Source organism: Hippopotamus amphibius, chromosome 1, assembly GCF_030028045.1.
Source record: "Hippopotamus amphibius kiboko isolate mHipAmp2 chromosome 1, mHipAmp2.hap2, whole genome shotgun sequence".
NCBI classification, from domain to species: Eukaryota; Metazoa; Chordata; class Mammalia; order Artiodactyla; family Hippopotamidae; genus Hippopotamus; species Hippopotamus amphibius.
Genome location: NC_080186.1, coordinates 37,465,287 through 37,480,289, shown reverse-complemented (window position 1 = coordinate 37,480,289; position 15,003 = coordinate 37,465,287). Strand labels below are relative to the sequence as shown.

General features: G+C 37.3%; 1 protein-coding gene across 3 annotated transcripts in view; it reads left to right on the top strand.

The window, feature by feature from the left end:
* Positions 1-15,003, top strand: part of IPP (intracisternal A particle-promoted polypeptide) — a 35,639-nt gene that overhangs the window by 2,691 nt on the left and 17,945 nt on the right. For all 3 annotated transcript variants that reach the window (XM_057709449.1, XM_057709468.1, XM_057709459.1), the window contains exons 2-4: positions 154-495; positions 8,111-8,542; positions 14,211-14,366. In XM_057709449.1, coding sequence (XP_057565432.1) covers positions 204-495; positions 8,111-8,542; positions 14,211-14,366 — 880 coding nt within the window. In that variant the 5' untranslated portion in view covers positions 154-203. The remainder of the gene's footprint in view (positions 1-153; positions 496-8,110; positions 8,543-14,210; positions 14,367-15,003) is intronic.

Sequence of the window (15,003 nt, the reverse complement as noted above, 5' to 3'; positions counted from 1 at the left end):
CACAGTTTAGTCCTTATTTGTTTTATGTGTGTTTTATGTCTCTAAATAGATTGTAAGCTCCTTGAGAATAGAGAATGTTTCATATGTGTATGAATGGAAGACATGTTAAACACAAAAATATGTTGTTTGGTCTCTTTCTGTTTTTTTTTTCAGGGTAGGACCAGATTATGGGCAACAGTCCTTTTAATTAATCTGTCATCATCATGGCTAATGAGGCCTGTGCCAAGGCTGGTGATAGTCCTTTTTCATCAGATAAACATGCTCAACTCATCTTGGCCCAAATCAATAAAATGAGAAATGGACAGCATTTCTGTGACGTGCAGCTGCAAGTTGGGAGGGAAACTTTTAAAGTTCATCGGCTGGTTTTGGCTGCCAGTAGCCCTTACTTTGCAGCTTTGTTCTCTGGAGGAATGAAAGAGTCCTCAAAAGATGTGGTACAGATTCTAGGAATTGAAGCTGGAATCTTTCAAATACTTCTAGATTTCATTTACACAGGTATGTTAAGTGAGCTTGTAGCTTTGAGTGAAGAATGATGGAAGAATGATGATGCTCGAGGAATATAGCTTTATCTAACTTATATGGAAAGTGATTTGACAATATGTTACTATAAGCCTTCAAAAAGTTCATATCGGGCCTTCCCTGGAGATCCACTGGTTAAGACTCCTCACTTCCACTGCCAAGGGGCACAGGTTTGATCCCTGGTCAGGGAACTAAGATCCCCAAATGCCATGTGGTGTGGCCAGAAAAATCAAAACAAAAAGTTCATATCTTTTGACCCAGTATTCTTTTTCTGGGAATCGTAAGGAATTAATTAGTAGTGATACAGGCAAATATTTACATTTATTGTAACATTATTTATAATGGTATATAATGGAATACAGTCTGATTGTCCCTCAGTAGGTTATATGATTAAATTATGGTACATGTATATATAATGGAATAATTTTCAGGTCTCACAAATTATATTTGTACACACACACACGCACATACGCTCTCATGAAAGAATGTTTGCAATATATTAAGAGGGAAAAAATATGGATGTAAATACCACCCCAATTTTGTAAAAACAAAATTCATTTGTGTATTTGTACACAGGAAAAAGACTAGAATATTGATAAGTGTTTATCTCTAGATGATAGAATATGGAAGATTCTTATTTTTCCCTTTTTTTCTGTTTTTTCCTGAAAATGTCTATAATTAAACTTTTATTTTTTTAATGTTTTTGAAGAGTTTTAATGACATTATAAAATGTACACAAAAACCATAGTGTAAAGTATGTCTTATATGTAACATAAATATACATGGAAAAATGATTTGAAAGATAACACACTAAAGTGTTAATATAGGGAATTCCCAGGTGGTCCAGTGGTTAGGATTCCACACTTCCTGCAAGTCATGCAGTGAAGCCAAAAAAAAAAAGTGTATATCTGTGTATGGGAAAATGTGTGATTTTCATTTTTATGCTTTTCTGCCTTAAAGTTTTTTTTCTGTAGTGAATATATATTACTCTTATAATTAGGAAAAAATGTTTGAAAACAAAGACTGTGTTTGTTTATACTCTAGTTTTGAGAATATACCATACTCTCCTTAAAGCACTATTTGGTGGGATATGGCCTGATAAAGTATTTATTTAATGCATGCTATTTAAACCTGGAAAATGACAAAAGGTGATTTCTTTTCTTTGTGTTGTTTCATATTCCTTTTTGGAAAATTTCAGAAAATAGCTCTTAATTTGGGATTGTAAAAATGATTATCTTTTGTTTGCTGAAAGCAATGCAGCTCTGCCTATTGACTAGTGTACAAATTAACATTGAGGTGTTCTTGACTTCACTTTTCTAAATGACTGTGTGAGCTGATTAAACTATTTCATAAATGCCCCTGCTTCTCTTACTTACAAAGTATAAATTAACACAGATTAATCCAATGGAATTAGTGTTGAATAGCATAAAAACAGAAGAAATCCCACAAGTTGCTTATTCTGCCTCTGTTGTCTAATAGCAAGAAGAGATATTTAGTGAAAAAGAATATTCTTGGCATCATCTCCATATTGCTAATGATTAGCACCTCCATCAAAGGAACAAAAGTGGTAAAACCTAGAGAAATAAAAGCTACTAAGCCTATCTGGGGGATAATAATATTGTAGAATATTGACATTTAAGGTAAAGTTGGTTAATAGTTAAGAACGACATTTGGCCGCTAGTAAAAGGTATAAAATGGCTTAACAAGATAGGAGTTTATTTTTCCATAAAAATTAATCCATAGAAGCCGTCCCAAGGCTGGTATGGTGGCTTCTTGATGTCATTAGTAGCCCATTATTCTTCCAACATTTTGCTCCACCATCTGTAGCTTATAGCTTCTAATCTCGTGATCACTGAACTCTAGCCTGTGGAAGGGAGAAGAAGGAAAGGTAAAAGGGCATGCTGGCTGAGTCGATCCCTTTTTAAGTTTTTCTCGTCATCCTCCCCAATAACTGCTGCCTATATCAAGTTGGCCAAACTCAGTCAAAAATTCACCCCCATCTGCAAGGGAGGCTGAGAAATGTAATTTTCAGCAGGGCACAGTTGCCACTCTCAACAAAATCAAGGTTCTGTTAGTAAGGATTAAAAGAAAATGAATATTGGGTATTTCTTGGGCAGGAAATAGTAGTAGTCTTTGATACAATTAGTTCTTTAAAAACATGTTCTTTGATTTTCATTGTAATAGCGTTTCCCTTTTTGGGATGAGGGCAGCAAAACCTGTTATTCTATTAATCTCTCCTCTGGACATTCTTTATTAACCATTCACAATTCTAATAGATCTTAACAGATACTTCTCACCTTAGATTTTTATGCACTTCACTTAGAATCAAATGACCTGGGTTTGTGTTCTAGCTCTGCCACTAACTAGCTGTATGATACATGGCATTTCATTTAACTTTAGTCAATTATTCATTCATTCTGTCTATATATGTGAATATATTTTATGAGCTGGCACTGGGGATATGATAGTAGACAAGAGAGGCATGGCCTCTACCTTCACAGAGTTTTGTGTTCTTTTATTTGTTTGTTTTTAATTTAATTAAATTAATTAATTTATTTATTTTGGGCTATGTTGGGTCTTCATTGCTGTGCGTGGGCTTCCCACTGTGGCCATTTCTCTTGTTGCGGAGCAGGGCTCTAGGCACTTGGGCTTCAGTAGTTGCAACACGTGGGCTCAGTAGTTGTGGCTCGCAGGCTCTAGAGCACAGGCTCAGTAGTTGTGGTGCACAGGCTTAGTTGCTCTGCAGCATGTGGACTCTTCCTGGCCCAGGGCTCAAACCTGTGTCCCCAGCATTGGCAGGTGAATTCTTAACCACTGTGACACCAGGGAAGTCCCCGTCACAGAGTTTTTTAGCTAATGTAAAGTAGGTACTTAAAAAATAAAAATGAGCTTGTGAGAGTCTCATTCTCCTTATTCATAAACTGGGGATAGTAGCACTTTACAATTCATGTGAAGGTTAAATGAGATAAATTTTAATAAATTTAAAAATACTTTTTTATTTTTATTTTTTAATTTATTGAAGTGTATAGTTGATTTACAATGTTGTGTTAATTTCTGCCATATAGCAAAGTGATTCCGTTGTGTGTATATATATACACACACACACATATACATGTATATATATACGTACAGGTATACATATATACATATATATACAACTGAATCACTTTGCTATATATGTATATATGTATAGTCTTTTTCATATTCTTTTCCATTATGGTTCATCACAGGATATTGGATAGAGTTCCCTGTGCTACACAGTAGGACCTTGTTGTTTATCCATTCTATATATAATAGTTTGCATCTGCTAATCCCAAAAGCCCTATCCATCCCTCCCCCACCCCCTGCACCGTTGGGAACCACAGCCTGTTCTCTATGTCTTTTAATCTGTTTCTGTTTCATAGGTGAGTTCATTTGTGTCATATTTTAGATTTCACATATAAGTGATATCATATAGTATTTGTCTTTCTCTTTCTGACTTACTCACTTAGTAATACGATAATCTGTAGGTCCATCCACGTTGCTGCAAATGGCATTATTTCATTCTTTTTTATTTTTTTTTATTTTTGTTTTTTTTTGGCCGTGAGGCATGCAGGATCTTAGTTCCCCTACCGGGAATCAAACCTATGCCTCCTGGAGGCTTCCCTTGTGGCACAGTGGTTGAGAATCCACCTGCCAATGCAGGGGACACAGGTTTGATCCCTGATCCGGGAAGATACCACATGCCACGGAGTAACTAAACCCATGCACCACAACTACTGAGCATGCGTTCTAGAGCCCACGAGCCACAACTACTGAGCCCACAAACTGCAACTACTGAAGCCTGCGTGCCTAGAGCCTGTGCTCTGCAACAAGAGAAGCCACCACAATGAGAAACCTGCGCACCTCAATGAAGAACAGTCCCCCTTGTCACAACTAGAGAAAGCCCGTGCACAGCAGCAAAGACCCAGTGCAGCTCAAAATAAAAAATATTAAAATAAATAATAAAATAAATCATTAAGAAACAAAAAACAAAAAAATCTGTGCCCCCTGCAGTGGAAGTGCAGTCTTAACCGTGGACCGCCAGGGAAGTCCCTATTTCTTTCTTTCTTTTTTTTTTATGATTAGTAGTATTCCATTGTATATTTATCCATTCATCTGTCAATGGACATATATGTTGTTTCCATGTTTTGGCTATTGTGAATAGTGCTGCTATGAACATAGGGGTGCTTGTATCTTTTTTTTTTGTTTAATTAATTTATTTATTGGCTGCGTTGGGTCTTCGTTGCTATACACGGGGTTTCTCTAGTTGCAGTGAGCTGGGGCTACTATTTGTTGTGGTGCTTGGGCTTCTCATTGCGGCAGCTTCTCGCTGCAGAGCACGGACTGTAGACATTCGGGCTTCAGTAGTTGTGGCACGTGGGCTTAATAGTTGTGGCTCACGGGCTCCAGAGCACAGGCTCAGTAGTTGTGGAGCATGGGCTTTATTGCTCCCTGGCATGTGGGATCTTCCTGGCCCAGGGACTGAACCTGTGTCCCCTGCATTGGCAGGTGGATTCTTAACCACTGTGCCACCAGGGAAGCCCAGGGGTGCTTGTATCTTTTTTAATTATAGTTTTGTCCTGATATATGCCCAGGAGTGGAATTGCTGGATCATATGGCAACTCTATTTTTAGTTTTTTGAGGAACCTACATACTGTTTTCCATAGTGGCTGTACCAATTTACATTCCCACCAACAGTGTAGGAGGGTTCCTTTTTCTCCACACCCTCTCCAGCATTTGTTATTTGTAGAGTTTTTAATGATGGCCATTCAGACCCATGTGAGGTGGTACCTCATTGTCATTTTGATTTGCATTACTCAAATAGTCAGCAGTGTTGAGCACCTTTTAAGTGCCTGTTAGCCATCTGTTTGTCTTCTTTGGAGAAAAGCCTATTTAGGTCTTCTGTCCATTTTTCGATTGGGTTGTTTGCTTTTTTCTCACTGTAAAAGTGCTTTTAATAATCTGTAAATCCTAATTAAACTGCAGGGCATTCTTTTTCTTATTCTCAAGTAACTCTTGGCTTCATCCAGTAGCAGTCATTCAGTTACCTTCCATCACAACCAATGTTCTTTTTTTTTAATTAATTAATTTATTATTTGGCTGCATTGGGTCTTCGTTGCTGTGCACAGGCTTTCTCTAGTTGCGGTAAGAGGGGGCTACTCTTCTTTGCAGTGCAAAGCCTTTTTATTGCAGTGGCTCCTCTTGTTGCAGAGCACAGGCTCTAGGTACGCAGGCTTCAGTACTTGTGGTGCGTGGGCTCAGTAGTTGTGGCTCGTGAGCTCTAGAGTGCAGGCTCAGTAGTTGTGGCTCACGGGCTTAGTTGCTCCATGGCATGTGGAATCTTCCCAGACCAGGGTTTGAACCCATGTGCCCTGCACTGCCAGGCAGATTCTTAACCACTGCACCACCAGGGAAGTCTCACAACTCATGATCTTATCTCCTCCAAATTTGTAGTGAATTTTCATTTCATTCAATTAAGTCATCCCAATTTTCTCTGCAGCCACTACCATTTACTCTCATAGTGGATTCCATTTCTTATACTTTTGGGAAAACCCCTGTTTGCATTCAACAAGCCATATTCTTCCTCTCACCATAGTGTCTTTGGCCATTCATTCATATATAATAAATTTTTTGAGCACCTAGTGTGCGCTAGGCATACAGAAAGGGCAAGCCTTGCCTCAACAGATTCTAGAAATCTAATTGGGAAAACAAACTGTAGATACATAGTTTAGTTGAGTGTTTTAAAATGTGTGAAGGGGGGCTTCCCTGGTGGCACAGTGGTTAAAACTCTACACTCCCAATACAGGGGGTCAGGGTTCGATCCCTGGTCAGGGAACTAGATCCTACATGCATGCTGCAACTAAGGAGCTGGCAAACCACATCTAAGGAGCACGTCTGCTGCAACTAAGACCCAGTGCAACTAACTAAATAAATAAAAATTATTAAAAGTGATAATAAAAAATAAAAGCGGTAAAGGGAAAGTATAAGATTGGAGAGTTTATCCTTATTAGGTAGAATTACAGCAGTTTTTTTCCCTTCTACATATAATTGAGGGACTTCCTAGGTAGTGCAGTGGTTAAGAATCCGCCTGCCAATGCAGGGGACACAGGTTTGATCCCTGGAAGATACCACATGGCACAGAGCAACTAAGCCCATGCACCACAACTATTGAGTCTGTGCTCTAGAGCCCGTGAGCCACAACTGTTGAGCCCACGTGCCACAACTACTGAAGCCCATGTGCCTAGAGCCCATGTTCTGCAACAAGAGAGGCCACCACAATGAGGAGCCTGCACACCACAATGAAGAGTAGCCCCTGCTTACTGCAACTAGAGAAAGCCCGTGTGCAGCAGTGAAGACCCAACACAGCCAATAAAATAATAAATAAATAAAAATAAGTAAATAAATAAATATAATTGAGTATTTGATGTCTTCCCAAAGTCATTATATAAATATATGAAAGTGAAGCCCTCTGGAAAGAGATTGGTATATATAGTTACTTTAATGTTAAATGTTTAAAGCTTCTCATATGTTACGGACTCTTGGTTATACCTCATATTAAAAATTAACGGGGGACTTCCCTGGTGGTGCAGTGGTTAAGAATCCGCCTGCCAATGCAGCAGACACAGGTTTGATCCCTGGCCCAGGAAGATCCCACATGCTGTGGAGCAACTAAGCCCATGCTCCCCAACTACTGAGCCTGCACTCTAGAGCCTGCGAGCCACAGCTATTGAGCCCAAGGTGCCACAACTACTGAAGCCCGCATGCCTAGAGCCTGTGCTCCACAACATGAAAAGCCATCACAATGAGAAGCCCACGCACTGCAACGAAGAGTAGACCCCACTTGCCACAACTAGAGAAAGCCCATGCACAGCAACAAAGACCCAACACAGCCAATAAAAATAAATAAATAAATAAATAAATAAATAAATAAATAAATAAATAAATAAATAAATAAATAAATAAATAACAGGACTTCCCTTGTGGTCCAGTCATTAAGGCACTGCGCTTCCACTGCAGGGGTCATGGGTTTGATCCCTGGTCCGGCAAGTTCCACATGCAGCATGGTACAGCCAAAAAAAAAAAGTTTATATGGTACTTTATCATAATTGAAGATAGGGACCATCTCTTATTGTCTCCAGTGCCTCAGTAAAATGTTTGTAGATGCATATAGCCTTATGTTAAAAGCATGGACTTTGATGTCACTCCCTACCCTGCATCTCACTTAACCATGTGACATGGGGTCAAATTATTTTAACTTTCTGGTTCTGTTTTCTTAATACAAAAATAAGGGGGGAAAACCCTACTGTCTGTGGTTGTAGCAAGAGTTAAATGAATGTATAAAGCAATTAATACTGTGCTTGGTTCATTAAGTATTACATGAATGTGAGGTACCATTGTCATTTAAGTTTTGCACCTTTCTACAAGTTCTATGTTGCCTTTTTACTTAGTATCTATCTACTCTGCAAAGCCTAAGCTATCAGTGGAATCAAGGGTTGAATATAATGCTTTTTGGATGTAAGTCAAATGTTTGTTTTATTTTATTGGTTATTTTGTCTCCCTACTTCCCTAGGTGTAGTGAACATAGGAGTGAATAATGTCCAAGAGTTGATTGTTGCAGCAGACATGCTACAGTTGACTGAGGTTGTTAATCTTTGCTGTGAATTTCTGAAAGGACAAATTGATCCACTGAACTGCATTGGGATCTTTCAGTTCTCTGAGCAGATTGCCTGCCATGATCTTTTGGAATTTACAGAAAACTACATTCATGTCCATTTCTTGGAGGTTCATAGTGGGGAAGAGTTCCTGGCACTTACAAAAGACCAGCTGATCAAAATTTTGCGAAGTGAAGAGCTTAGCATCGAGGATGAATACCAGGTCTTCTTAGCTGCCATGCAGTGGATTCTGAAAGATCTCGGAAAGAGAAGAAAACATGTGGTGGAAGTGCTAGACCCAATTCGATTCCCTTTATTACCTCCTCAGAGGCTTTTAAAGTATATAGAAGGTAATTTTTTTGTTCCATGTTAAATTAGTCAGTTATCCAGTAACCTGTTCTGTTTGAAATGTGATAATGTTTTCGTTTTTCAGTTCAATAGCAGACATTTATTGAATGGTTATTATGTGCAATATACAACTTTTGTGTTTTGTGGGTAGATGGTAGTATTTCAGTATTTCTTTTTTCTTTTTAGTCTTTTGTTTTTTTTTTTTTTTTTCAGTTTTTGGCCACACCACATGGTGTGTGGAATCTTAGTTCCCCTACCAGGGATTGAACCCCTGCTCCTTGCATTGGAAGCACGAGTCTTAACCACTGGGCCGCCAGGGAAGTATTCCCAGCATTTCAGTATTTATACCCATTATTTTAATCAAATCTTTAAGTACCTTTCTTGAGATTAAATACCAAGGGAGATAAAATTACTGACAGAGCTAAAATACTACTGCTATTTTTGGCTGTACTGATTATTTTAGTGTAAGATTTCTTCTTGCCATTCTGAATAATTCAGCAAAACATAACATTTGAGGAAAATATATATGCTAAACACAAAATCAAAACTCAGTAAATCCTGTAAGCCTTCTCATTATGAATTGTATATTGATATAATATAGCTTCTATGTAACCTTTGAATATGTTTAGGTTCTAAACTTTGAAAATACTTTTCACCATAGTATAAAATAAATTTTATCTTTATATTAGGAAAATGATAATATTTAAATTTATTTTCAAAAACTACTTTGGACCTGGTTTCAAGATTTGAAGCTTTTACTCTTACCATGCACGGAAGATTTAGGATGTGACTGAATTACAAACATTTTATTGTGAATTAAATACAATATTAGCATTAAAGTTGTAATTCTGTGAAGGAATTATATTTAATGTGGATTTTTAGGTTTTTTCCCACTCTTAACCGTGTTAAAAGAATTTTGTAGGTTTTTCTGAGTGATATCTTATATGAATGTATATATAGTTAATTCTCATTATTCATATATAATCAGTTCTCATTATTCACGGTAGTTATCCTCTATAAATTTGCCAAGAACACTGAATTGGCAAATACTGAGCCATTGTTCCTAGGGAAAGTACGGGGTAAGTTCTTACAAGCCTCTAGTCACCACGTTTTTGTCAATTGATCAATACATACCTTGTTTTATGTGTGTGTCTGTCAGAGCCACCTCATTTAATATTATGTATTGTTGATTCATTAAACTCATGGCCAACAGCAGTATAACTCAAGCCTGAATGAAGCCTAACACATGTATTTTCTTTTTAAGGCACATCACAGCCTTCTTGCACTTACAAACTACTAGACAGCACTTTAGCAATATGCTTGGGGGCTATTTTAAACAGTGAAAAAACCAACAAAAAGCACAAAAATGTGAAAACCATGACACTAAATAGAGTGTGAAGAGGACACTTGTTTATAGTGAGAACTGAAACAAGAAAGCAGAATGTCACCTCTTTTGGTCTCACCTGGGAACATGCATGTTAGGTGATTCAGATTTTTTTGCGACTTTCTGGCATGTCTGTGAACCACCAAGAAATCGCTGTGAGTGTTGATTTGGGTTACAAATCCATTTTAGTGAGTAGATGTATTCACAAGTAAGGAATCTACAAAAAATGAAGACTGATTGTATTTAAATGGTAAAACAAGAAGAGAGAAATTATCCAGACACGTTTTTGCACATATCATGTGAGAATTTTGCATGTATCATGTGAGAATTCATGATTGAGTTGGCTTTTCCCAAGTGCTGCAGATACAGAGTGCTAAAGGAAAGTTCCTCTCCTTGTTGCAAACGAAGGTTCCCTAGAATTGCAGCATGTTTTCCGATAGCTTTTTAGTGTTATAATGCAGTTTTGAGTCTTGCACTGCCCAATAGTTATCACCTAAAGATATTTCACCGGAGTAAAACTGCAAGGAGGCAAGGGAGAAAAAAGTGGAGGATTTTTTTTTAAAGACAACCTTAATATTTTTCAATATTTTTGAAACTTTATCTCTTTGATCATATTGGAGAAAAGATGGACAATTTATACAGAAAAATAATGAGACTCTACCACAAAAGTCAGTGAGGGAACAAAAGACTTAATTGAAATGGTTAAATTATGTTATGTGAAATGTGTAGATTTTCTCTCTGGTGTATATTTTTTGTATTTACCACAGGAATAATTCATGCAATTTAATATTATTAGTATATGGTAACATATCTTTTTCTTGCATTTTAGAGAATGATTTTACTTTTTAAAAATGCTATATGCGCTTATAAAAAGTTTAGGTAATAGAGCATTAAAAAAACCAACAAATCACCCAAAGACCACCACCCAGAAATAGCCAATTATAATTAACATTCATTAAACATCATTCTAGATGTCTCTCTATAGGAGGATGGATGATGAGTGGGTATATGGTTGCGTGGATGGACAAAAAAAAATTTACAAGAATAAGAATCATTCTATCATGCTATTTATAATACAAGAAGTATTTAAATCTCACTAAAAATTAACAAAGAAACTAAAGTAATAACTAATTTCAGATAAATGTTTATTTATCCCAAGAAATATTCATTCTAAAAAGTTTTTATAGAGTTAAAAACAAAAGATAGGGACTTCCCTGGTGGTCTGGTGGGTGAGCCGGCAGTGCTCCCAATGCAGGGGGCCCGGGTTTGATCCCCGGTCCGGGAACTAGATACCACATGCTGCGACTAAGAGTTTGCATGCATGCCGCAACTAAGGCCCAGTGCAGCCAGAGTAAATAAATAAATAAATGTTAAAAAAAAAAAAAAGATGAAAATCTTTAGGTGAAACCATAGTTTCATTTTGTGTTTCAATTTTAAAGTTTAGACTCTCAGCTAAGAAAAATGAGGTAATTAACATTGTTATCTTTCTCCTTACCTCCCTCAGGGTTTATATAGCCTTTATATAGATTTTTTTTCAATCATAATTCCCCAAACTCTGCTTTTGTTCTGTATTTAAGTGGGTAATGCTCCTTTTTTAATGATAGATCTTTTATTCCTGAACTTTTTTTTTTTCTTTTGGCCGTGCAGCATGGCTTATGGGATCTTAGTTCCTCAACCAGGGATTGAACCCAGGCCAAAGCAGTGGGAGCGCTAAGTCCTAACCACTGGACTGCCAAGGAATTCCCTGAGCTTTCTTTTTTGATTCATCATTTGGTTGGCTGGATTTCATCAGCAAGTATTTTTTTTCAAGGAAGGCTCATGATAACTGTGTTTCCTGATTTTTTTCTCATATCTGAGAATTTCTGCCTGTTGCTTTTTTTAAACTGAATACTATGTGTACTTTATTTTATTTATTTATTTGTTTGTTTGTTTATTTATTTTATTGGCTGTATTGGGCCTTTTTTTGCTGTGTGCGGGCTTTCTTTAGTTGTGGTGAGGGGGGGCTACTCTTCGTTGTGGTGCGCAGGCTCCTCATTGCCCTGGCTTCTCTTGTTGTGGAGTATGGGCTCTAGGCATGTGGGCTTCAGTAGTTGCAGCACATGGGCTCAATAGTTGTGGCTCACGGGCTCTAAAGCGCAGGCTCAATAGCTGTGGCGCATGGGCTTAGTTGCGCCGCGGCATGTGGGATCTTCCTGGAGCAGGGATCGAACCCGTGTCCCCTGTAATGTCAGGCAGATTCTTAACCACTGCACCACCTAGGAAGCCCTGCCTGTTGCATTTTTAATTTAACAGAAATTTGGTTGGGCATAATATGCTTAATTTATGATGATTCCTCCCCATCGCCCTCCGCCCCCCCCCCCCAAGTTTGTAAGGCATGGTTTTCTTTTCTTTTTTTTTAAATGACTTCCTTTTTTGCTTGGATGCCTAAAGAATTCTCTTTCTTTATTCTTGATTTGTGTTAAAGTTTGCCATTTTTCCTTAGACTATATCATATACCCTTTCTTTTTCCGCCTTTTTTTTTTTTTCTGGCCGCGCCCTGTGGCATGCAGGATCCTAGCTCCCCAACCAGGGATCGAACCCGAGGCCCCTCCCACCCCCGCGGAAACTCGGAGTCACAACCACTGAACCGCCAGGAAAGTCCCTACCCTTTCCTTTTAAAGGTTCAATTTTTCCTTCATTTTGGGAAATTTTCCCTGTATGAAATCCCTGAATACTTTTAATGTTTCATTTGGTAGTGTTCATCCTTTTATTGGAACTTTTTTGTCTTTCATATTTATCATCTTCTAATGTTAAAATATTTTGTCTTTTACTCTGTAATCACAGTTATCTTCTCAAGGCTTTACTCCAAATCGCTAATTTGATTTTTAGCTGATGAGTATCTCTGTTTCTGAGTTACTAAGTGTGCACTACTGTTATTTCAGTTCACTTTGTTTCCTTAGCAATGTATCTCATTTTGTCTTTGAGCTCTTTTTTTTTTTATATAGGATCTGTATTCTTAAATAATTCTATCCTGTGTATGGGGAGTCTGTTTCTGTTTGTGGCTAATGTTTTCTTCCAGACTGAATTCTTCAGTCTCTTTCTCTTCTTTTTCCTGGGATATATTTAAATGCTTGTATTGCTATTTCTTGATATATTGCTCATGCTTAACTTGGGTAACTTTGTTCAAACCTGCTTGCTCTGATAATTCTCCTTGACACCCTCTTTACCTTAGTATGACTACTTTGTTTCTCCCATCTAAAATTTGAGGGCTATGTCCTGTGTTCTCGCCACTTCTTTCTAGCCTGAGGCATAAGGGTGGTGAAAATAGAGTTCTGCTAAGGCTGAGGTCCTTGCTTGGGGTCCTGGGCTCTGAGCTCTCTCCTGTAAGATCCTATCACTGTATTGATCTGTTATCAAGACCTATGTAACCCAGCCAAGGATGTATCTCACTGCTGTGGATTTTGGCTGCCACAGAGCTCTGTTAGATGGCAAACCCTGGTGATCCCTCTACCTTTGATGGTCCTGCAGAGGATTTTTGTTTTAATGATTTTGTTCTTTGACTTCTCAATTCTGCTTCTTACCTGCTCATTCTCCCTTTCTCCAAATTCTTAAGTTATTAGTGAGAGTTGTCAAGATTTTATTAGTTGACCTTCTTTCCTCAATGTTGCTTTTTGGATATAGAGATCAGGCTTAGAGACAGTCCCTTGCTAGCACATGTGGTGCTTTTGTGCAAATTAGAAGATAGTGCCCTTTCAGGGAGGCCAGGTCTTATAGCTTGCCAAATGGGACACAGGTTGGCTTTCATTCCCAATTCATCTTTTCAGCTAAGTACCCTTGAGCAGAATAACCTCCTCAATCATGTTCAAAGTCTTTTTAGGAATTGGACCTCATCTGACCAGAATCTTCTGTTTCTTGCTTTGACTACCATTTTCAAAGTCTATGACATAATTTTATATCCTTTTGTTAGTAGGTTGTAAGTATAGAATTTCTGGCAATTTTATTTTTTCATTTTGTTAGATAATTGTGATCCTCTTTTACCTGGCGTCTTTATTTAGAGATCCTCATACATGTGTTTTCAGATTGGATCTAATCAAGCATGCTTTTTAAACTGATCTTTGATTTAAGGAAAGTATATATTCTTTAGTAGCAATGAGAAAAATAATACTTGGTATTAGAGGACACCAACTCCATTGTTTGATGATGAGTTTTCATTTTTTGATTGTTAAATGTGTTTTATTTTCATGGAAACATGTCTTTTCAATATTATTAAAAAATTGATTAAAACATCTTTTTCAACATTGCTTTAGGAATATCTGATTTTAATCTTCGTGTTGCATTGCAAACACTTTTGAAAGAGTACTGTGAGGTGTGCAAATCTCCCAAAGAGAACAAATTTTGTAGTTTTCTGCAGACATCTAAGGTTCGACCTCGGAAGAAGGCAAGAAAGTACCTGTATGCAGTAGGTGAGAATCTTTTAAAAAGTAATAGAAAGTATCTTTATTTTTAGGATCAAAACCTTTTAAATTTTTGTTGTTATTATACATGTGAGAATATGCAAGTATGTCAGATAGGCATATTTAATTTCACATGCAGACTACAGATTTAGAAATTGCATTTATATAGTACATGGACACATCTAAGAATAAATAGCTATTTATTTGACATCTGTTATTCTGTGATTTAAATCTTTGGGTTCTAGATACCCAATTATTATCAAATAACTGCCTAAGATATACTGCTTTAAAAATTAAATATTTTAATTCTAGTGAGAAATAGGAAAATAAATCTCAAACATTTTAACTATTCACAACATCTTAGATGGTCATTAGGGATGATAGGAACTAGTGGTCTCCAAAGTATGGATATGTAGGCTAGGAGTATCATATAAATCTTTCCATTTTTATTTCATTTTATTGTAGCATAGTGTAGTGTTGTGTAGCTTTTTGGCCACCCTGTGCAGCTTGCGGGATCTTAGTTCCCCAACCAGGGATTGAACCCAGGTCACTGCAATGAAAGCACCAAGTGCGAACCACTGGACTGCCAGGGAATTCCCTCCATTTTTTTTTTTTTTAAAACCATTAAACCTTATTAATATTTGAT